Source organism: Sceloporus occidentalis, unplaced genomic scaffold, assembly GCF_023333645.1.
Source record: "Sceloporus occidentalis isolate IW3139 unplaced genomic scaffold, rSceOcc1.0.p SCAF_6, whole genome shotgun sequence".
Taxonomy (NCBI): Eukaryota; Metazoa; Chordata; class Lepidosauria; order Squamata; family Phrynosomatidae; genus Sceloporus; species Sceloporus occidentalis.
Genome location: NW_028316986.1, coordinates 140,979,435 through 141,004,935, shown reverse-complemented (window position 1 = coordinate 141,004,935; position 25,501 = coordinate 140,979,435). Strand labels below are relative to the sequence as shown.

Below are 25,501 nucleotides of genomic sequence, written 5' to 3'. Positions count from 1 at the left end.
ATCAAATATAGTGGCACTCCCATGTCTTTAAGTGTTCCATAGCTTTTCACAATCTATGCAGTCAAAGACTTTGCTAATCTATAAAGTACATGCTGATCTTCTTTTGGAATTCCCTGATATACTCCATTAGCCATTGATTGCCTGCAACGTAGTCCCTAGTGACTCTTCCTTTCCTGAATCCTGCTTGGACTTCTGTGATTTCTCTCTCCATGTATGGCTGGAGTCTATGTTGCAGAATTTTAGTCATAATTTTGCTTGTGTGGGAAATTAATGATATGGTCCTTTGGGGCCTGAACAGACAGGCCAAAATAAAGATACTTTGGATCACTTTGTAGGTATGCTGTTTAAATGCTGCATAGGTTCTAAAGAGGCCAGAAGCCACGCCAAAGCCGTGCTCCAGTCCTAAGGACTGGAGCACAGCTTTAGTGCAGCTTCTGGCCTCTTAAGATGCATGTGTCATTTAAATAACATACCTGCAAAGTGACCTGAAGCAGCTTTATTTTGGCCTGTCTGTTCGGGCCCATAGTTGCCGGACTCTTTTGTGTCTCCTTTTTAGTATGTATGTATGTGTTTGTATGCATCTCTCTCTCTCTCTTTCTCTCTCTCTTCCCTTTTTGGGCAATGTGCTCAAGTAGGATGGTGGTTGTACCAGGCATTCTCTAAAGAATAAACTTCATTGGTTGTGTGTGATATTAGATGCTGCTTTCTTCTTGATGCTCAAGGCCATTTATGGGATGAAGTACATTGGGCTGATGTGCCCACTGTAGTTCTTTCTAGAAAGAGACAAACACGGACACTGTTATTTGTACTCTGGTGACATGTGGGAACATATACTTTTTGAAGTGTATTCAGAACCTACAATTGATTCATAACATGGCAGCTAGATGACCAACTTTGATAAGTCACCAGTTGAAAACACTTGCGCTGGTTTTTTGTCTGCCTCAAAACACAGCAAGTTTTTATTTTTAAATTCAAATATGGTTTGGGAACTGGGTATATTTTAGACAAGGTGCTGTTTGGTTCCCAAAAGTCTAGTGGCAGGTCCTCCATACAGTGCAGAGATGGGACTTCTGAAAAGAACAGCAACTATATCTGTTTTGTATGTCCTCTGTCAGTTGTAGAGAAAAAATGTCAGGCTGGAACAACTACAGTATTCATTTCCCCAGAATGCCCATTGGACCTAATGTAGAATTATATAGGGTTTTTATACGGGGTTCAAAAACTCTGGGCTATTAAAGATGGTAGTCACTCCAGCCATTTGGCCTGGTATTTCTCAAAGGTGGACTGCCAATGTCAGCTGAGGTGAAGTCTCTGGAGTACTGGTTTGCTAAAACATGATTTGCCAAAGCCAAGTCATACACTGGTGCCAGGCCTCTTCTAAAGGACTCTTTCAGCATGAATTTGTTTTCTATTTATGGTAACTATCGGAGACCTTTTTCTAGGAAACCCTGCTTTAAGAGGCTAGGTAATGCTTGTACTGCCTCTTCATGAAGTAACCCCCAGGTTTGCTAATCTGGCACCAGGACAACTGAGTTTCAGATGTGAGGGTACAGTTGATACTACTGCTTCAGAGTTACCTTTTTTTAAAAAAAAACAAGAACAACAAGAACAACACCCTTTACAGTTGTTTATTTTCCCTTTCCAGCCCAAGCTGTTATTTATATGGGAATGTATATATTCATGTGAGGCAGCATGGTGTAGTGCAGTGTTCAATTAGGACACTGAGAGACTAGGGTTCAAATGCCGACTCAGTCATGTAAACACACTGGGTGACCTTGGGCAAGTCACACTCTCTCAGCCTCAGGAGAAGGAAAGGGAAAATCCTCTTTGAACAAATTCTTCCAAGAAAACCCCATGAAAGGGTTGCCATCAGTCAGAAATGATGTGAAGGCACACAACAGCAGCAGCAACAACAAATATATATTCATTCATAAATTTCGCTTTGTCATGTTTTGCTAGGTCCTGAGATATTTTTAATAAAATGTAAAAACATAGTGGCACCAGACGAAAGTATTGGTATTAAAAAAATGAAAGAACTAAATGTTTTGTTTTGAGGATTTAATTTTCCTGCTTTCATCATCAACCTTATTCTATGCAAATAAGCTTGAATGGAAAACGACATTATATCAGCAGGGAGGCTTCACATATTGCATTTTATATATTCTTTCATAGGCTGTATCAAAGCTCCAGGAAGGGGAAGAAAAGGAGCACTCTCAAACTTCAACAAACCTGGTCCTAGAAATAATATCCTAAAGTCTAGCCCTGAGGTAGAATTTTACCCCTACTCATTAATTCCTAAGCGATTAATTCCTGCTACGTAAATCAAGATATACAATCATGTGCAATTTGTGAGGTAGACTTTAGAATGCAACACTGTATACCTATTACATCATGCACCCTTCAGCTGGGTTCATCCTAGGAGGGCCACTTGCACATTGCCAAAAAAGAGAAGGAAATACACTTGCTCTAAAAGGAGACAAACTTAAGACGCAAATGTGTATAACATCTGCAACAGCAATTGTTATGTATTAATGAAAATTTAGAAATAATGTTGTTGTTGTTGTTGTGTGCCTTCAAGTTGTTTCTCGTTTATGGGAACCCCAAGGAAAACCTATCAAGGATTTTCAGGATCTGAGAGCATGTGACTTGCCTGAGGTCACACAGTGGGTTTCCATGACCGAGCAGGGAATTGAACCTTTGCCTCCAGAGTCATAGTCCAATGCTGAAACCACTACACCACACTGTCTCATTAAAAATAATGTTTATAATTTAAATAGAAATACAGTGCACCACATCATAGTGAAGGTCATCTGTGTGCTGCTTCAGTTTGCTGTCTTGTGCTAACTACTGATGGTCTCTGCTCTCCCCTCTTTTGTTTCTTTATATTTACGCAGAGGTAGTGTTGAAGCAGAGGATTGCCCCCTGTAAAGTAGGATACAGGGTCAAACCTAACCTCAGCCTCTGTGAAATGGCATTGCTTTGCCTGTGAGTGTATGCCACAGAAGCCCATGAAGATAAATTCCTTATTAAGATCAAAGCAAAGTAATTGTGAACACATACATCCTGATCCGTCCAAAACTCCACAGAGAAAAATATGAGATGGAGAAAAGACCTATTTGGTTTAAACAAAGCTGAAGGCTTATACACATAGGTTAGTGGCTTGCAGGCTGAACAAAATATTTTTCGGTATTTTAGATCCAGTCCAGAAAATGTTAGAACCCAACTGATAAGAATCCTAGAATAATCCGCAATCACCTGAGACAAAGAAGCCTACCTTTTAGGAACTCTATTCAATGTGAAAAGCAGACTCACATACATTAACATCCACATTTTCTACACCCTTTTGCTTGCTTTTAGAAAACGGTTAGCATATGACTGCCCTTTTCTATGAGGGAAACAGATGTCAGGAACTAATTACTTTACTCTTGCCACAAGTGTCCTTTTGCTCTAAAATGGTTGTTTATTCCTTTTACACAATTTCTCACTTCCTTTTCATTCTCTCTGACATCAATATTGAATGAGTCGTATGACTCCAGAAGTTGAGGTAACATGTATTTATACCCATTGATAGTAGCTTAAAGCAGGAATGTTCTTAAGCAGAAGGTCCAAGGGTGTATGGAAGACAAAATTAATGGTAAATGGCTAAAATGGTTTAAAAATCCATTAACAAACTTGCTTGAGCAAGACAACATATGCTCTTTTCTTTGTAAAAACGCAGTTTAAGGTACAGTAAAGACAGCATTTTAGAGACTGTTTTGTCATTTAAGTGATAACAGGAAGAATAGATAGTCTGGAAATAAATTTCAGATAACTTATAAATGAAGCCTGTTTAAAAGTTGTAAGAGCTGCAAAATAGGTTTCCCATTTCAGGCAATGGAAACTCCTTCTGTATATGCTGAACCATCTACCCTACAGACTTCTACAGCAAGCCCTTATATGGAAACTGCACCTAATGTCTCTAATTTCACACTGAAAATTCAGAACTGTAGTTTGTTAGGTTTGGCAGGAATTGAAAGTGTCTTCAGTCCTAATAACTAAGAAAAAATCTTTTTGTATCTTCAAACATGTTATGTGTAGCAATTTCTGTTGTGAAGAGCAGAACAGTTAAAGGTTAGAGGAAAAATTTCAAGTAAAACAAAAAGAAGAAACAATTGTGTAACCAAAGCATGTCTTTTCACTGAAGAGCAGAAAAAGCAACTATAATGCAAATTTTATCTTCTGAAGACATGGCGCAGTTGAATGAAAACTGTTCATTTTAAACCACTGCTGCTTTCAATAGTAAAATTAAGACCTGGTTCAGTCTCCTTGACTAAAACATTGTGCCTGAAATGTGCACAATTTTGGCCATACCATTTTCAGACTTAACTTTTAGAACTTTATAAAAACCTTTTATTTTGTTGTTCAAATATTTTTCCTTGCCTGTTCCAAATCTGAACTATGGACACAATTTTTAACTTAAATTAATGTTGCTTTCAAGTGCAAAATGCTGAACTGTGGGAGATTGGAGAAAGATAAAAGTGTTGCTTGGAATTTTCATTCTTTTTTGGTTAAATGCACATGGTTATGTTTTAGATACTGCAATACATATGTGCGTTTATTATCGTATTCCATAATGCAATTGAACTTTTTTCTGAGTAAAGATGCACAGGATTGGATTGTCAAGATTAAAAGATTTAAAATATGCATACATTACTAATACAACTTAGTGAACCCCTTCCCTAATAATTTGGGGGATACAGAGGTGGCTAGGAGAATAAAAAGAGCAGGAAAAGGCTATAGCAAAGAAACAAAACACACACAGAGACAGACAGATGGAGAAAAAGACAGGGAGAAGGAAGACCTTTCCTCTTCCAGTCTGGCAGCTATTCTGAAATTTCCTTATGAGGTGAAATGACTGTAACTAGCTGAGGCTAAAGGTCATGAATAAAGGCTGTTAATACCCCAAATCAGTGAGAAGGAGAGAAGGCATGTGATAGTAAGCCCATGGGACCTATTTAGCAAGATAATCTTAGAAATGGCTCCTAAAACAAGCAGAAAGACCTGGTTTAGTCTTTCTGAAGAACTGGTATAGCTAAGGAGCATGGCCTGGTATGCATTACCATGGCATACAAGTTGTCTGTGGGAACAGTACATTTAGAAGCCACCAAAAGAAGTAGTGGAAAGAGAAACAAGCACTTTTAAAAAAAGAAGATGTAAAATTATCTGTTGATATAGACAGAAGTATATATACAAATTAAGAGGGAAAAGAGGCATAAACCAATCACAAATGTATACTATAGGCTGGTGAGAATACTGCCAGCATAGTGCTCTGCATGTCTACTACAGATACCAACAAAATAGTTTTCCAGACAGTGACTTGGAAGTTAAGTCCCACTGTGTCCCTCTATGTGTGTGGACTCTGTGAAGAAACCCTGAAAAGAAAACTGAAAAGTCCACTTCTCACCATTTAGTTCCTGATGGGTCAACCAAAACATGAGATCTTTTGCCATATGGATTGCTAGTTAGAACTGGCCAGTTCTACCTGTTGGATTGCTCTGTGGCAGAGAATTCTAAACACCCCTCTCTAAACTGCAAATCCCAGGATTCCATAGAATGGAACCATAGGAGTTAAGGTGGAATCATAGTGCTGTAATTCTGTGGTGTGAATGAGCCCACTGTTGCCATTCTTTGTTCTCTTCATTTCCCCCTTTCCCAAATAAACTGCATTTAAAAATATTTGAATATTTGGCTGAATTAAAGGGAAACTTCCTTTGAAATCTTCCCCATGTGAAGGACCACATTGCTCCAAAACTGGCTTGTGTTTTAGACCTTTCACAGATGCATATTTATCTGGAAGCTACCAGTTACCCTTGGGGAAACCTATGAAAAAGAAAGTTACCCTCCCTTGTAGATCTGTAATAGCCTTCCTTTCTATTGCTTGTGCATAGGACTGTCACCTACACTGACAGGATCAGGGGTCAAATTTCTATTACTGACTTGAGTTGAAGAAACTCGGCAGTCTTTTTCTCAGGAAAGCATAGCAGATGATTTATTTCGCTGTAGCACTACTACTGGGAGCTAATAATGAACGACTGGGGAAGAAATGAAACCCAAGGAGCAGTTCAGGGCTTGCAAAGGCATTTATCATTTCACAGCTACGTGTTGCCAGGATTGTCCTTGAATGTATGGAAAGGGGGCGGAGGGGCTTTCCAATTTATTGAAAATAAACTCTACAATTCATTGAAAAGGAAATGCAATGTAAAATCACCTTCTCAGATCCAGATGTGTAAGATCCAAAGTCTATGAATTCATAGTCTACGGATTATGATGATTTAGATCAAGATCCTTCCTTGAAATTTATACCTGTTAAGAAAATATCTTCCCTTAATCATGGTCTGTACCTACCAATCTTTCAACTTCCTGCTTGTAGGCTTTCAATATTCTTTTTCACGTTAAGGCTGAGGTGGGAATCATGTAGCCCTCCAGAAGTTGTTGAACTGCTACCCCCCAGCATTCCTCACTATCAGCTATGCTGGCTAGGTCTGGTGGGAATTTCAGTCCAGCAAAAGCTGGAGGGTCACACAATTCCCAATCCTGTTCAAGGAACAAAGATTGCAAACATGAGGCTACCAAGTTGCCTTGACTGACTGTCAGCAGCTGCATCACTTCCCTGTGCCTTATACTTTGCTTTGTTCTGAGCCCTCAAGCTGTTCTACCTACTGTATATCCTTTTGAACAAGCACACTGCACCTAGGTTATAAAGTGAAGGCTACATGGACTGAGCAAAGAAATTACTAGGCCCCTCATGGAGGGGAAAAGCAGCTACTCTCTGCCACTGAAAGGCATCACTCTTCATAGCTACATCTGTGTGTGTGCCTTCAAGTTGCCTGTTGACTTATGGCAACCTCATGAATTTCATAGGACTTTATTACACAAGGCTAGAAAAGCAGAATTCTAGCAGGATAAAAATGACTTTGGCTGGTACTTATCACGCAATGTTGTGTCCATCCTGCCACCGCCTTGTATTCCATCCATTAATGTAGTGCATCTTTTCACTGGTGGTCAAAACCCATCAATAGGCTCTTAGTCTCACTGCTATTTCGTTACTGCCTTTGTATGATAGGCCCCTTCCACTGCAGTTCTCAGGCTGTCAAATAGTGTGAGTGAGCTTAATTCTGTTCCTCTCCCCATCTCTCTCCCTCCCTCCCAGTGACCACAGCAGCCAAAACCTTCCCAAAGCTGGCTGTTGCGTGCCTATTCATATAGTAGCTGGCTTTGGGGGGGTCACTGGCAGCCATGATTGCCTGGGGCTGTTATGTGAATGTACACACAGCAGCCCAGCGCTTTGGGTGGTGTGGAGCAATGGTCACAGCTGCCAACACCTTCCTGAAGTCGGCTGCTGTGTGCATGTTCACAAAGCGGCCAGCTTCAGGAGGCAGTTGGCAGCTGCAACTGCTCATTCCCACCTTCTTCCCAGAAGGCGGTGTTTGGCAGTGTGGAAAACAGATCACGCAATCATGGATCACCAAAGCACAAGTGTTGGGGGAAATATGATAAGAAATTATGCCAAACCTATATACTTCTGTTCTTAAACTAGTGTAATTTTTTGCGGGACAGGAGACTGGTGTGATAAAATCCACAGGCTTTTCTTAGGTAAGAAATACGCATAGGTGGTTTTGCTAGTTTCCTCCTCTAAAATATAGCGTACAACACCTGGTATTCTTTGGCAGTCTCTCATCCCACTACTAACCAGAGCTGATTGTGCTTAGCTTCCGAGATAAGATTGGATCTTTTGCCTTTGGGGAATTTAGGCAGCTAGAGCTAGATTTACAGAGGAGCAAAAGGAAACAGACCACTATGTGAAAGCAGTGACACTGGAGGAAAAGTGGAGCTGTTATGCAGGTTTTCTGTCCATCTATGTCCATCTATGCATGATTTGTCTAGATGTAAGACTTATCCAATGGATATAAGACTTTCTTGATGTAAGAAAAAGGATAAAAGGAATAAATCCATTCCCCACCCCAAACAATGTTCCAATCTAGAGAAAATAAAATATGAGTTTATGTTTTTAAGAACTCTTTTCCATCCCATATTCACCCGACTTCAGAAGTACTATTACTGAAATCTAAACTCTACTGGAATTGAAATTCATCTGGAATCAATGGGATGATCTTGCAAAGAAAAATGCTGAGGATCTGCCTGCAGGTTAGTCCGTATAGTTTTGTACTGCTTCCAATGTGTTTAGTTCCCCAACCTCTGGAACCAAAGCTCGCAAAAGTGTGTCTTTGTCTGTCTGTTAAAAAGAGGCTATGCAGCTGGAAATAAAAAGATCATACCAATGGGATGCAGGCATCTCTTTTAAAAGAGAAAAGTAATATACTGTGCGGATTTATTTATTTATTTATTTAAAGGATGAGGAAAATTACTGTTTCCCAGGAAAGATAACTGCCTGAAGAACATCTGGCAAAGCCTATCTTTCCCCTTCTTGCTTTATAAGGTGAGTTACGCTAAGTAAACTAAATCCTGTTGTTGTTGTTGAAAGGGATAGAATTAACAGAGCTAGTATTTGCTATTTTATCTTTAAAAGTGTATAATCCACCCAAAATAAGCCGGAAATCACAATGCAAAAACAAATGTTCCATTTGAAGAACCCACCATTCATGACGATGGCAAGAGAGATTACATGGAAAACAAAACAAAATAAAATATAATAACAGGATTAATATGAAGCAATTAGACTCCCCAAACTCTCTTCCTCATACTTGGTTAGGATTTGAGGAGCAGAAGGAAGGCTGGGAAATCCCCAAATATGCAAAGACATATGCAAAAAGTGTGGATCAAAATTATTTGATTTATATCCCACTCTATCCTGTGGTTCTAAGACAGCTCATAGTTTAGTTTGCTTAAATGTTAATAATTCTGTCTCTGGGGTGCAAGCAATCTAAGAAAAGGCTTGCATTCCTCTTGCTTTATTTATTTAAAAATGTTTATGCCCTGCTCTTATGCTGGAATACAAGCCTCTAAGGCACATGCAATAAATGCAAAGACATTCTAAAGGAAGGGAGGAAGATATTAGTGACCAGAAAAACAAAACAAATCAAAAAGTGATCCAATTGATGCTTTTTAAAAATCCCACAGGCAACACAGAGTAAAATTACAACCTTTTGCATGTATTGCAAAACTTTATTTGTAGCACATACAGACAGGTACCTCCTGCATTCCTAGTTGCATACTATCACCTGGATCCAACACTATAATTCTGCTGACAGAATTGCTTTCAGCAACAAAACTTGACAGGGGATCAATTTTTCTCCCTCCCCCGTGCCTTGGCAATCCTCCAAAGCATATTTTTGGGTGGTACAGAGAGGATGATCAAATGTCCTCCATTTTTAAGACTTGGAGAATTGTCTGGGAGAATTTTCAAAATGTCCTCCATTTTAAGCATGACTAAGCAGCGTGAATTTATATTTATAATAGTGTTTTTAGCTTTTATTTTGTAATGTCCTACATTTTTCTCAAATGTCTTCCATTTTGCAGTGCCTTGTCCTCCTTTGCAGTTATGACATCTGGTCACCCTATACAGAGTGGTGAAGTGTGAGAGAAGATAGGCATGATACGGGTCTGTGGCAAAACAAATTTTCATCTGCACAATGTTTTATTTAACCCGGCTGATTTATTACCTGAGACTTCATAGAGAAGATAGGCACTACAGTACAATAATGTAGTGATAGGTAGTAATGTAATGTAGTAATTATGTATTAATGCAATGATACCGACCAATATTTTTCACTTCAGAAGAATTTAAAAAAAAAATTATTTATATACCGCCCTTCCAACAGATCAGGGCGGTTAACAGCACAGTTAAAAACGGTACAATAAAACAGCAATACAAATCCAATAAACAAACAGAAAAGCCCCGAGTTAGCCTATCCCCTTGCCAGTGAAGAGGAAGGAGGCTCATTGGATTTTAATCGGGGAATGCAACACTAAAAAGGAAGGTCTTTAAGTCCTTCCTAAATTGGGCCAGGGAGGTGGCCGAGCGGAGCTCTATGGGCAGCGTATTCCAAAGGGTCGGAGCGGCGATGGAAAATGTCTTCCTAGCAGTGGAGACAAGCCTAGCCCCGGGGACCCTAAGTAACTGCTGCCCAGATGTTCTGAGGGTGCGGGGCGGAATGTATGGGGAGAGGCGGTCCTTCAGGTATCCTGGGCCCAAGCCATTTAGGGCTTTATAGGTCATTACCAACACCTTATATTGTGCCCGGAAGCGAATCGGCAGCCAGTGCAGATCTTTCAACACCGGTGTAATGTGGCTGGCCCTATAATTCAGAAGAATTATAGAAGTGAGACCATTCTATATGCAATTGGATATTATTATCACAATTATCATACGTATAATTATCCTATCTTAAATAAGAAAAAATAGCTGATATAGTGTGTGTGTGTGTGTATTTCCCCTGCAAGCCCCTGAAACTTTGCTATCCCATTTCCATATTTCCATTTTGGTTAGCTCTGAATGTTGTGCTTGTGTGAATTGTTATTGTGTATGTGACTGCACTCTTCATTTTTAAAATATATATAGTTCCTTCAAATACTTCTATGCATGGGTGTCTGTTACCAGGCACAGAAATACTTATAAAAAAGATGGATGTAGTCATGTTGGCCCATTACAGGAAAATGCCCATTAAAGGAAAAAGTAACACATTTATCAAGGCCAACTGAAATGTCATGAAGTAGTGAGCAAGCTTTCTAGTACTCCAGAACATTGTGGCAGGGGAAGGCTGGATAGAGAAGAGAAGTTTAGTGGGGTCAAGGATACAGTAAGTGTAGTGACTGCTCTGAGATGAGCAGGAATTGTAAGTATGACCATTAGGACCACTATGTGGCTTTATTTATCAGTGAAATAACATAGTTTAGGAACTATGTGAACCTCGGAAAGATCTCAAATAACTATGTGGGAGTGGAAGACCTTCTAGATCATGGGGACTATAGCCAAGAATCTCTCTCTGTTGGTTTCCCAATTCTTGCCACATCAACATCCTGTGGTAAAATTAGCAGGACAGGACAGAAGATTCCAACCATGTTCCCTCCTCCGCAGGCTTCTAACCATGACATTGATGAGAAAATGCACCATGCACAGAAGGCAAATACATGATTGGCCTGACAAATCCACAAAACACGACCTTCACCACAAAACTCAAAATACTCAGCCAAGCAAAACATGACAAATTGTGTTAGTCTAATCTTCCTTCCTCTGTGGAGAAGAATTTTTAGGATTCCTAACAAAGTTAGCATAATTTTCAATGAAATGTGGTCAAACAATCCTCCCTCCAGTCAAGAAAGAGAGGTGTATGTGTGTGTGTATATGTTGTTACCATTTTAAATTTCCCATGCTACTACTAACAGTTTGGGCAGCTAGAAAGATGTATATATCACATTCACCTACTTTAGGAAGCTTTAGGAACTTTACTTTAGGAAACTGCCTCATCCCATGTCAGGCTTTTTGTCCAGCTAGTGACTAAATCACCATAAGCTGGCAATATCTACTCTAGTTTGCAGCAATTCTCAAGCAGCAGCCTTTTCCATTACTTGCTACGTGATTCTTTTACACTGAAGATGCCAGAATCTGACTCTTCCGCATGCAATACGTTGACTTTCCCATTGAGCTGTTGTCCCACTCCCTGTCTTAGACCAGCTATCTGTTTAGAAAAAAGCATTATAGCCTGCAGCAAAAGCTATACAAAATTTTATTAGTCTGACTCCCAGCCTGGTGGGGTGAGGCATAGCTGGTTTTGATCCTATAGTTGACACATTACTAGTGAAGTGAGAAATGACTGGCTGCTCTGATCTATTCCTGCAGGAAAAAAAATAGAGATTAGAAAGCAGATATGGCAGAGTATATGCCATATAAACTGAAATCTATAAGGGGAAAATCAACCCTCTTTTTAATAGGAGCATGTATTTCAATTTGAGTAGTAGCTTGGGAAAACTCATTATGACAAGTAGAAAGAACTGGCTTCTAAAATTACTAAATTGTCCATTTTTAGATTCATATAGTGTGGCACCACATATACAAATCCAAGTGTATGAGATGCATACTGTATATACTTGCCTATAAGATGAGAAATGTATGCCAAGAAGTCCCCCAAAAAACCTAGGTTGACTTACTGTATATACGGGGCAATACAGTAATAGGCTTGTCCCTCAAGGATCTTCTGCAGCCTGACTGCCTCCCAAAGGGACAGCTGGGCTGAGGAAAGGTTTGGGAGGCAAACGTTTGCTTCCCCCTCCTTCCTCAGCCTGGATGTCCTCTGGCTGTCCTCCGAGGTGACAGCTGGGCTGTGGAGGGGGAGGAAGGCATACCCTCGACTTATCCACGAGTAATATCAAAATTCCTAATTTTGGTTCTAAAACCTGCCCTCAACTTATACACAACATCAACTTATAGTCAAGTATATATGGTACTTAACAGTGATTTCTGCTGATATACCAAAGTCAAAAGTTCCAATAAAAGCAGATACTTCATATGACATGACATGGGTAGCTCCTGTAAAATCTGAATCAAAAGAACAGATTCACTAGGCCACTGATATGACCATGCCACCGTTTGCTGCTCACAGACTTGAGGAACGCTGGAAAAATAGTGACAGGTGAAGTCCACTGTATGTGTCTGTAAATGACAGTATGGTATGTTGTCCTGCTTATCAAGAGCAAATTCAGTCTTTGAGCTGAAATAGCTTCCGCATCCCCATATTGAGCAGACTACACAGTGTTTACTTACTAGTGAACACCAAGGGACTTTCCTCATCTCTCCAAAGGGAAGCAAACAATGTGTGTGACTGTGCCTTTAAAGCAGTGTATTAAAAATAAAATATACTCATGTAGCACCAAACCAAAACCCACAAAATAGAAGATTTCCAAGGACGGCAAGGGCTCTTTGAGACCCTTAGTTGGGGAGGTGCTTAGGAAATTCAGAGTGTTCCTGCAGCTGATCTCTCCCCCCACCCCCATTTCCTGCAGCTCAATGGATAAAACAGCATGCTCTGCACAGGCACGCTGCCTTCACAACAGGACCCTCCCCAGGAAGATAACGGATGCCCAAAGAGGGAAGAATGATTTCAGCTGCACATGTTTAGGTCCTCTTAACAAGACATCTGAGGAAACAGAAAGTGGAGAATTTGGAAAGCAGAGTATGACATGTTCTTTAACATAAGGAAAAAAATGATGTCTGAACATGGAATACAGATCTGACAGCAGCTGAGAGAGATCTGCATGGGACAGCCTGCAACTTTTTAACCACGCTTTGGCTATCAGGAGAACTTGGGACTCTTTCCCCCAGACTTGCCCATGTCAGTGAGGCACTGACAGACGGTTGCAAGAGGCAATCAAGATAACCTGAACTCTTTAACAACACTCACCCTGCTGACTGTTATACAGGAGAAAATGTGGCTGCCTGTTTGTTTTATTGTGAGCTGGAGTCTTGTACTAGTTTCAGGATACAACTCCTTTCGGAAAAGCATAGAGACCCTAGGCAAGAAACAATACCAAGTCCAGCATGGATTGTGTAGCTATACTTTTCTGCTGCCGGAGATGGACAACTGCCGATCTTCTTCTACTTCCTATGTTTCTAATGCAGTACAGAGAGATGCACCTTTAGATTATGATGATTCCATACAAAGGCTTCAGCTTCTTGAAAACATCCTGGAAAACAACACTCAGTGGCTAATAAAGGTAAAAAAAAAAAAGGCAAAAAGAATATAATTTCTATCCTTCCTGAAGGCTCAGCCTTTTTAACACAGTATTCTAATCTGTTGCTCCTACTCTTTTTGTAGTTGGGTGGAATGCATGTCAGGACAATTTCGTCAGCTATTCTGTACAAACAAATTTGCTGGGAGCTGTTAATAGAGAAGCATGCCATTTAGAACCATGTGAAAGATCCATCATGAGAAAGTTTATTTCCTGAATCAGAGAAACTGATTCATTGAGGAGTTGCTTTAAATTATATTCTGCTTTTTATAAAAAGATCTCAAGTGTCTTTTATGAAGAGTGGCTACCTTATTCCGCCCCACATTATATTCTTAGAATTCTGTGCTGTTTGTGCATGCATCTGAAGTGCTATACTCTGTTCCATATCTGGCACCACATTCCCAGACACATAAATTCCAATGGAATTTAGTTCCAGTTTAATTTGTTTAAGAGTGAAGCCTACAGTGAAAAAGGTATTAAGGGCATTAGCAGAAAGACCATATATATATTGTATATCATGTGATGTGTAGAGGAATTCTAATTCTTGTGGCATTTCAGTGACAACATTTGGGAATAACTGATGATGAACTACAAAATAGATTTGTCTATAACACTGGAATCATGTAGTAGTTATGTGTATGTAGTATTTCCATGGCATGGCTGAATTTATGACTTGAATCTATGGGGTGGGTGTGGGGGAGTAGAATTTCAAGGAACAATATTTGATGAATGTTCATGCCATATTCTTTTTTTGTGAAACATTATATAGAAGTAGGTGAACTGATAATGTTTTCTCAAAGCTCTTGTGTAATTTCTCCACTACACTGTTATAAATGGTGGAATATATATATATTGATAATTAAAAAGTTAATTACAGGAAGCAAAATAAGGTGCTTGCATAGGAAAGAACCAAAACAAGACTAATGTTGACAGTATTATTTATTTAGACTAAAAACTCTGTCTTTATATATGTTTGTTCTGAGCAGCACTGAGTTATGTGGACTTTACTGTCAAGTAAGTGTGAATAGGATGTCATCATCCTAAGCCACCTGGAAAAACTGAATACAAAGTCCAGTTAGAGTGCCAGGTACCTTTCAGTGTCTCATGATACAACAACTGTGTTTTAAGAAAATTGGAGCAGGTTTATTCAGAAGCAGGTCCCATTATATGAAATGGGATTAATTTCCTAATAAATTTGCTAAGAAATAAGGGTATTCCACAATAGTCAAACACACAGTCAGAAAGCAAAGAACACATGAGATGAAATGTCTGTTTGGAATAGCTGTCAGTGTCCTCCTCCTCCTCTAAAATATGTATTTAATACAATTTCTGTATCTTTAAAATAGTAGTTTTGTCTGTAAAATAAACTGTAAATGGTAGGTACTAAAACATGAGGACATGTAGTTCAGGTGACAATGTTGTAAGAAGCCTACCTTGTAGGTCTAATTTTGTGAACTTTTTGTAACAAAACGTAACTCTAGGGGACTAAATCCTGTCTGTCTGGATGCGGGTTAAACATATAATCTTGTATAAGCCTCTGAACTTTTCAACCAAAGATTTATTAAAACAGAGACTATAGACTGATATGTCTCCTCCACCCCCACACTCCAGCATAACTGGAACTTGTTTCTTTCAGTCATGTATATAGGACTGCATTTTCCCATTTCTTTTTAAAGCAATTGACTATTTGACTATGTCAGACATACAAAAAAACGTCTAAAATAAGTTTGAGCAGCAACAAAAGCATTTAAAACAGTATTTGATAATCTAAAGATTTATTTAGGTTATTGAGCTGTTTACAACAAACACATATAAGGACTGAGCTTTTGGTCTAAATAAATAATATTGTAGAAATTAGGTTATCATTTAGGTTCTCAGATTTATTTGATAACCTAAAGATTTATTTATGAGGCCAAAAATCAAATAAAAGCACAATAAGATATACTAATCAAGCATAATCAAGCAAAAAATTAAACAGTTAATTCTTTCTACATTTTATTAACCGAACTTTATCAGTTGGCATAGCTTTATGTTTGGGTTGTCAGTTCTTTCCCACTTGGCACTTATTCAATCTTAGTCTCTCTATGAACATTGAGCATCAGTTCAAAACATGCTTTTTAAAAATGATATCTGTTCAATGAAAGCAAAATAAAGGAAGATTTTTGGGGGATAACTCAGTTCATTAAACATCTTTTATTTATTAATGATGGCATAGATAACATTGTGTACTCTCAAACAATATTTTGGAACTAAACAGTTCAATTAGTTCATATATTAAAAATCAAAACCTTGAATAATAGTTTTGAAATGTCTCACAAATTGAGATTTTTTTATCATCTCCTCTCATTTAGAGGGTGTCCTGTGCACTAAATATGGTTACTAGTTTCAAGCTATGAAAATGAACCCTCCTGTTTGACATGTGACTGCAATAATACTGTCAACATCTAATTCCCTTTAGAAAACAGTTATTCACAAAAGCCATGCACCTAATGCATTTTACATCCTCAAACAGTATTACACCTCCTGTCTTTAATCACTCATCAGACGAAATGTTATGTTTTTTGAATGGATACCTAACTGTCTGAATGGAAGAGTGTGGAAATCACTGTGCTTGCTTCACCGTCACAATAGGAAGTCTCAAGGTGTCACAGTGGTTGTGTGCAGTCTGGAAATGAACATCAAAGCCAGTGTAGCACAGGTTCCTAGACAACCAGACTTCACTGACAACGATAAAGCGATTGTTGCTAGCAGCAGCAATTGTATACTGTTGTTTAACTAATTTTGCTAAAAATAAATAAATAAATTCAAGGGCTAGTATGTCTGTAGTCAAAAATTAAAACAAATGTCTAACATACCAATCCACAGGGCAGGTTATTGTGGCATTTTCCAGCAACTCATACTTCAAGAGAAGAGTGAAATCTACAGTGCACATATGTATTGAAACCCTCAAATTACTTTCAAACCTGCACCAGTTCTGGAATTTTCCATTTCTATGTTAGTTTCTCCACTTTTGCAAAGTGCATAGGAGCCAGTCAGTTTGCCTTTGGCTAGGCAAAATACATCTCTATTTAAAACATTCTAAAATCGCATCTAAAATACTATGTAATGATAGATAAAAAAAATGTGCTTACAAACACAATTCACTGTAAACAAATTTTAGCTACTGTTTTCTCTTGATTAATAACTTGTTTTTTTCTTCCACAAATATACAAACATGCCACACAGCATTAATGGCATACATATACACACAGACATGTATGTGCATACATTCACATACATACTTGTTCAGCCAAAATGTGCAGAATATGTCCCAGATACCCCAAATATTGTACTGAGACTTATCAGAGTGTCCAGGCAGGAACAATATTGTTTCTTGCTCAGTTCTGTATGCTCAGTTTATTCTTGGTTTTCTTTTCCACTTCTACTATACATTGGTAATCATTAACTGTCCAATTCCTTTCCCTTAACATCTCAACACACTAATGAAACATTATGACTACTAACATTTTTAAAGCTGCTCTCATATCCTGCAGTGACTGTCAGTAACATAAGGCATGAAATTCACTGAGCACTGCAAAACTGACCAAAGGCCACTGTCTCTGTGTGTAGTTTCAAATGAGATGAATGGAGCTGTGAGGTGATCTGTTGATTTAGCAGCAAATGTACAGTAGCTGTCTGCGTCCGTCTATTCTCTCACAGAAGCTTCAAAGCCAGGGTAAACCATCTGGTGCCCCCCAGATGCTTTGGGTTGAAACTCATAAACCTCAGTCAACATAGCCAATCATTGGAGATTAGAGGAGTTGTTGTCCAAAACATCTGGAGAGTATCAGGTTGCCTACTCTTGCTTTAAAAGGTACCTCCTTACTGATTATTTTTAAAAAGCAAATAACAGCAACATGTTACTCAGCAAAAATTAAGTGTCATTGTATTGCTAAGAAAACACTTCCTCAGAAAGTACAAGATCTTCTGAGAAACTATAGGATCTCCTGTTCTTTACCTCTAACTCTCAAGGGTTAAACTATACACTATCTTCAATATGCAGTATTAGCTTAATGAGAGTCAGTATGGTGTAGTGGTTTGAGCATTGGACTATGACTCTGTAGAACAAGGTTGGCTCAGCCATGGAAATGTACTAGGTGACCTTAGACAAAATCACATTCTCTCAGCCTCGGAAGGCAAGGGCAAACCTCTGAACAAATCTTGAAAAACCATTATAAGTTCACCTCAGGGTTGCCACAAATTAGAAACAACTTGAATGCACACAACAACATTTAGTTTGATATCTTTGTCTGTGTTACTTTCTAGAAAAAAAATTAAAAATCAATTTCCAGTTTGGTGTACGAAAGATGCAAATCTTCTCCCTGGCATTTTGTGTCAAAAATGCCCCCTTCATAGGGCCTAAAATAAAAAGAGGGCTTTCACTGATGCTGGATATTGTGCTGCCTGAGTTCTGTCCTGGGCTGATATGACAGGTAGTAAAAGCATTAAAACTCTTCTTGAACTCTGACATGACTGGCTCATCTGCATGACTTATGGAGATTAACACAGTGTAGTAATATCATCAAATGCACAGTGTGCCAGCCATCTTCTTTGTGCTCTTATGGATGGAGGCTGATGGAACACCCCAGTTTGTGTGCTTGTAACACAAACCATCCATAGTGCACATGTTTGTACTATATGACATGTGCAACCATTACTCCATGGCAGGTTGGCAATCTGAGACTTGCGCCATTGGGATCACTTGAAATGTGGGAATCATAAAGCTTCATTTTTGTTTAGCAATAGCAAGTACATCTCTATACTGCTTTTCAGTGCACTTAAGCACTCCCTAAGCAGTTTACAATGTTTACGCTGATTGCTCCCATTAAGCTGGGTACTCATTTTAGCGACCTCCTCGGAAGGATGCCAGGCTTTGTCAACCCTGCGCCCCTGGCTGGTACTGTGGTTTGTGAGTGGGTGGCTGCAGTACAGGCATTTAACCCCTGTGCTACCAGGGCTCCTTGCATGAAATTATACAATGTGGTTTAACTGAACACAGGAGTAAAACTCTGGACAAAGTTGGAAGGCTGTAAATGTGTGATCTTAAGGTGTTTAGGTGACCCTGATTTCAGTAGGATCGGACAGCAGCAGACTCTTTCCTCCTACCAATGCTGTCTGACATCAAACTCAAGCACAGCAGAAAAGAAGGCTGTCACTGCTACTTATCATACTACGCTGTATATATATCAAAGTATTTACCATGGTCAAGTAACAGAAGGAATATAAAGAACAACAATTTTTCTTGCCTTTGTTAAGAAAGGATGTCTCAACAGGTGAAGGTAACTCATCAGAAATGTCAACCATCACACAATTTTTCAACTATGTAAGAGCAATAAGACTTTTAATGTGCTACCTCTTCAGCAATTTGTCAACCATCAGGAAGAGCTAAAAAGTAGGTTGCGCACAAAATCATTGCAGAGTCAAATTTTACAAAAATCAAACAATCAAATCAAATAAATCATTGGAAAATATCCAAGAGCTCTTATAACCTGATGCAGCAGGGAGAAAACTTTTGAAATGTTTGTTGTAAAATGCAAAAATGAAATAAGCAAATAGTTTTATTCTTACATAACAGGTAGTCAATGGAAACCTTAGCTTGATAATAAAACATACTCTCTGACTTACATGTTAATCCCTGCTGTCTCCCATGTCTTTTTGAAGGGCCAGAGACACTACTGAGTTAGATGGAACTGTGATTTTACTCAATATAGAATATGTTTATATATGTTCAATATTTGATTAATCAGTTGACTGGTACTGAAAATACTGTGAACACTGTGGCTGAATTGTACAGGCAGGATCACAGCTTGGAATATTACTTTGATGCACTGCAATTCTCAGAATTCCCCAGCGAATATAGCCAGTATTGATGGAGTGATTCTGGGAGATGTAGTTCCAAATTCTGGACATGAAAACTATAGTATCTCCCATCCCTATACAAGCATTTGGACAACTTCACATAGACAGACTTTCATCCCACTGTTAAGGCTATGCGGCTGATTGCATTAAAAAGATCAACAAGGCAGTATTGCAGAGAGGTGGTTCTCAGACAGAACCTAATATTACTATATGAGAGTTAAAGACACAATCTTTTAGACTGCTAACTATGTTTGCCTGGCTTTTAATATAAATAAGCATTTTAAGTTATGTCATGCAAAGGCTTCTAATTAAATCTATACTATAGCATACACTGAAATCCCAAATAACTGATGTGTACCTTTCTGGCATGTCAGTTAGAATATTTACTTTTATTTATAATAATTATATACTACTCATTACTAGCATTGGTTCTGCTTGTATCACTGATTGAACTTTATTTGCTTTGGCAATTTGAGGTCAATTGAGCACAGGAAAATGTACTGATCTTTTCAAATCCCTTAATATTGTAATAGAGATAAGATATAACATGCCATATAGCCTGGGAAGCTGTTCCTGCACAGCTATTAACAAATATGAGAGCTCTCTGGGATCTGAAAGGATCTCTCTAGCTAACTTAAAGGGCTAAGCCATGACATTCTACTGCTTAAGGCAAATGTTAATGCTGTTGTGTACCTTCAAGTTGTTTCTGAGTTATTGTGACTCTAAGGCAACCCTATCATGGGATTTTCTTGGCACGATTTGTGCAGAGGAGGTTTGCCATTGCCTTTCCATGAGGCTGAGAGCATGTGACTTAGCCATGATCATAAGATAAATGACAAGGAGGCAATTCCTCCTGCCATTCCATATAAAGAAGCCAATTAGACTGGAAATTTAATTTTACTTTGACAATGGTGGTGGGAACCGTCTTATTAAAAATAATAATTGTAAGCCGCTCTGAGAACCATTAGGGCTGAAGGGCGGGGTATAAATAACATTAATAATAATAATAATAATAATAATAATAATTCCTTCCACTGAATCTAATGTCTGCAGGCTAGTTTAGAAGAAGCTATGTGGCAGACACAGCTCAGATCTTCACAGAGGCAAATGACCAGGAGACATGGGAGAGATGGCTAGGAGGCTTCTGCAGCCTTCCAGCATATAATACCTGAGGCAGCTGTCTTGCTCTTCCATGTCCTCTGTATAGCATACCTAGAAGCGAAATTGATCTCCAGAATGTCTTACTAACAAACAAAATAATCTCAATAACTTTGGCCCGGTACAGATGGGCCCTTTGCGGCAGCATGCCCATGACGTGCTAGGGTTGCTCGGGGGCGGGGTGTGCACACATAATGGGCCACCGCAGCTGCGCACCATCCAGATGGTGTGCACAGTGATGATGTGCCAGCAGCTCAGCGTCCAAACAGCGCTGTGCTGCTGGCAAGTCATCACGCTGTTGCTGGCACTTTGGTGCGGTGCAAGTGCACCGCAAAAAAGGAGCCGCTTCTGTGTGCTCCTTTCTTGCTGCGCAGCAGTGCCGCGCAATTGTATCCCCCTTTTCGGTAGAGAAAGGACATATCACTGATTTCTTACCCAATACTTAAACAAACTTGTTACAAGCAAAATATTAACTCTGTAGATATAATAGCATTAACCTTTCCCCAGACACAAAAATAATGCATTGTTGACTTTGATGGGGTGAAAGAAGACTATATGCCCTAAAAACTGGCTTCCAGTTTCTTTCTGAGCTTAGTTCAAGGCACTGGTTGTGACCTACAACATGTAAATATATTGAAGCCACAATATCTGAAAATTTGCTTCTTCAATATGATCCTGCCCAGAATTTGAGATATTTAGCAGAGAGCCAGCATGGTGCAGTGCAGTGGTCTGAATGATGGACCATAGTGTGCCCTTGGTATCCACTGGGGTTTGATTCCAGCCCCCCCCCCCATGTACCAAAATCCATGGATGCTCAAGTCCCATTGTATACAATGAACAGTAAAATGGTGAACCTTATATAATGGCAAAATTAAAGTTTGCTTTTCAAAATTTGGGGGGGGGGGAATATTTTCAAGCCATGGATGGCTTGATCTTTGGAGAAATGAAGGCCACCACATGCATACTGGATCCTTGCCCTTCCTGGCTTCTGAAATCAACTAGAGGGGGACTGGCCGAGTGGGTAAAAGGAGTGGTGAATACAGTGGTACCCCGGGATACGAAAGCACCGCCTTACGAAATTCCCGGGTTACGAAAAAAAATAATTAAAAAAAACTGTTCCGCGTTACGAAAGTTTTTTCGGGTTACGAAAAAACTTTTGGTGCTTTTCGGCGCTATTTCGCACCAAAAAGCGGCTTTCGCTATTAGCGCCTATGGCAATTCGGCTTGCGAAAGTCTTCCGGGTTACGAAAAGGGCAGCGGAACGAATTAATTTCGTAACCCGGGGGACCACTGTACTTCACTGCGGCAAGGCCAATTTCCATCCTGGTGCTGGGGGACTCTTGTTTGACTCCTTGGCTGCTGGCCTGTGGAGTCCCACAGGGTTCTGTGTTGTTCCCCCATCTTATTTAACATCTACGTGAAACTGCTAGGAGAAGTCATCTGGAGCTTTGGGGTGTCACCAGTATGCAGAAGACATCCAACTCTATCTTTTCTTTCTGTTTGACTCCAAGGAAGCTGTCTCTGTGCTGAACCAATGGTCTGCTGTCAGTAATGGACTGGATGAGGGCAAACAAATTGAAGCTTAATCCAGACAAGACAGATTGGTCAGTCGTAAGGCAGATCAAGGAACTGGGGCTTTGCCTGTGCTGGATGGTGTTACACTCTCCCTGAAATCTCAGGCTCGCAGCTTGGGTATCCTCCTGGACTCCACTCTGAGCCTGGATGCCCAGGTCTCAGCAGTGACCAGGAATGCATTTGCACAGTAAAAACTAGTGCGCCAGCTGTACCCATTCTCTGAGATGTTAGATCTGACTACGGTGACACATATCTTGACTACAGCCCATTTGGACTATTGTAACACATACGTGGGGCTGCGTTTGGAAATGGTTTGGCAACTTCAGTGGGTTCAAAATGCCACAACCAAAATGCTGACCAGCGCCAATTATAGGGAACATATAACTCCTGTATTGAAACAGCTTCACTGGCTACCAATTCATTTCTGGGCACAATTCAAAGTACTGGTCATGACCTATTAAGCCCTATACAGTTTAAGTCCAGATTATCTGAGAGACCGTATTTCCTCATACAAACCAACTAGAGCCCTAAGATCCTCAGGATAAGGCTTTCTCTCAGTCCCACCAGCACCCCAGGCTCGTTTGTGAGACATGAGAGAGAGCCTTCTCAGTGGCTGCTCTCACCCTGTGGCACTCCCTTCCATGGGAGGCTAGGTTGGCCCCCTCCCTGCTGGTTTTTTGCCAGCAGGTAAAAACATTTCTATACAGGCAGGCTTTTTAAAATCACACTAGCCTGGTTTTATTTTATTTTTTTGGGGGGGAGGATTTTTTTCATTGTGTTTTTTAACTTTTGTATGTTTAAATTTTAACTTTGTAGTGTTTTAATTAGTTTATTTTAATAGTTTTAAACAATTTTGTTTTCATGTGTTTTTATATTGTGAACCGCCTTGGGTTCCTTTGGGAGAAAGGCGGCATAGAAATAAAATAACTAAGTAAAATAAATAAAAATGGTTGAATCCGTGGATATGGAGGGCTGGAGACCAAGGTTTGAATCAGCCAGGGAAACCACTGGGTGACCTTGGGCAAATCACACTGTCACAGCCACAGAGGAAGGCAAAAGCAAACCCACTCTGAACAAATCTTGCCAGGAAAATCCCATGATAGGATCACTTTAGGATTACCATAAGTTGGAAACAACTACTAAAACAACAACAGACTCCGTTGTGTGTCTCTTCACTCCAAGAGCCTGGATTGGAGAGCACACAAGGCAGAGATGTCTCTGTGGTAACAAGGCTAACATAAACTATTTTAAAATAATCCTTTATAACTGTACATTGCTCTGGGAGTGTTGCTGTGCAGAAAGCAGTCAATAAATACATTTAATAAATAAGAGGAGGAGATTTAACAGTTCTCAAAATACGCAGGGAAACCTCTGGATAAAACTCCCCTAGCCAGTACTCTGTATATACCTGTATTTTAGGCATCAAGAGTTTCTTGACCTCATCTATTTCCTGTTGGATAGGTAATACAACAGCAAATTTTGAAAAGAAAACAGAAAGCATCTACAAAATTTATCTCTACTGCCAAATAACTGTTTAGAAAGTTCATGCATGGAGATGTACAAGTGGGCTCATGTTGCAAAGGATGTTGTAGTGGCCCAGTACAGCAGCAGATACTATTTCATACACAGATGAGGACACAGAGCTGGACAAGTAGAACATATGGAGGCAGTTGGGTGGAAGACATCTCACTTATATGTCATTAGAGCCACACATTAATCCTTGAAAGATAGCATAGTAATAATATAGGTCAGTGATGGCGAACCTTTTTAAGGTCACGTGTCGGGGGCGGGGCTTCTACCCCCAGGATGGGGGCTGGGTGCCGGGTGGGGCTTCTGCCCTCCAGGGGGCGGGGCTTCCACCCCCTTGTCAGAGGGAGGGAGCCTCTGGCTCCTCCCTCGGTGTTTGCCGGCCCTTGAGGGTCCCTCCTGGGGCCATCAGAGGCCGGCAAAAGGGCCCTCACCCTTCCTTTGCTCGCCAGGAGAAGGAGGAGGCCGCTTGGCACCGCGGCGATGGCCGCGATGATGGGTGGCCCCCGTGCCCCTTCCCGGCCTGGGAGCAGGCCGAGGCTTCCTCCCAAGCCGGGGAGGAGGAGGAGGCCCCTTGGCACCGTGGCAATCGCTGCGATGCCAAGCGGCCCCCACGCTCTTTCCCGGCCTGGGAGCAGGCCGAGGCTTCCTCCTAAGCTGGGGAGGAGGAGGCCCCTTGGCACCGCGGCGATCGCCAACAATCACTAATGTATAATATTTTTATTCAAGAGCAATAATATTTTTTTCTCTTTAGTAGAAAACATTATAGATATTTGAGACACTTTTGCCTGCTGGATAGCTTTCTTTTTGGGAACCCATATCATGCCTTTGTGAGCTGTTTAAAATGATGAATATGAACTTTTTCAAATAGTTTATTAAGAATGGGAAAGCCTGTATTCATGTGTTACAAGCAGAGATATATTTATATTATTCCAAAACACAGTATTTTAAGAACAATTACCTTCAAGTGCAACATTATTTTTGAGTCCAATGCTTGGCAACTAGCAAATAGGTACTTGGAAGCTAAAATACAAGCAGCATGCTTGGGAAATCAGTGCAGTCCCTTTATTGCTATATAAATCTAGTATGAAAGCAAAGCCAACTCAGTTGCTTTCTACAAAAAATAGTAAGGAGTATAATTTGAGAAGTTTCGCAGTTGGGGTCTGGAGGCATATAAAATTATCTCTGAAGGCATGTTATAACCTGTGATGCATAAACAGATGGGGGTTTGCATCATCATTTAAACCCTGTGGCTTGACATGAGCAGAAAGCACTTCTCTCTACTCATGGATGGAGTGGAGGGGTTTCTTTATGTGTGAGCATGTCAATTTCCTCACAGTTACAGCTGCTGATGGTCCTACAAACATACTCCAGAGAATCAGAGCATGCAGCAGAAGGCAGTAAGACCCATGCATGATGGACTCTTCCTTCTCTGCTAAACTGCTTGTCTGCCTACCCTCCATCAAAGCCAACAGACTGCTATTTCAGGGATTTTGCACAACACAGTGGCCTAGTTTACATAAAACAATAAACCAGGGGACCGCAGTGGTAAGCAATGGCAAACAGTGTGTTGGTTCATGCTACCCAGTCACTCCCTTTCATGGTGGAAAAAGCCAAGGAA

The 25,501-nt window shown here is 40.0% G+C and overlaps 2 protein-coding genes across 3 annotated transcripts in view; one reads left to right on the top strand and one right to left on the bottom strand.

Moving 5' to 3' along the window:
• Positions 1-25,501, bottom strand: part of LOC149311450 (microcephalin-like) — a 110,792-nt gene that overhangs the window by 26,373 nt on the left and 58,918 nt on the right. The gene's annotated exons all lie outside the window — the stretch shown is intronic.
• Positions 8,442-25,501, top strand: part of ANGPT2 (angiopoietin 2) — a 49,433-nt gene continuing 32,373 nt past the window's right edge. The window contains exons 1-2 of the mRNA XM_089531090.1: positions 8,442-8,476; positions 12,997-13,707. Of these exons, the coding sequence (XP_089387216.1) occupies positions 13,420-13,707 (288 nt within the window). The 5' untranslated portion in view covers positions 8,442-8,476; positions 12,997-13,419. The remainder of the gene's footprint in view (positions 8,477-12,996; positions 13,708-25,501) is intronic.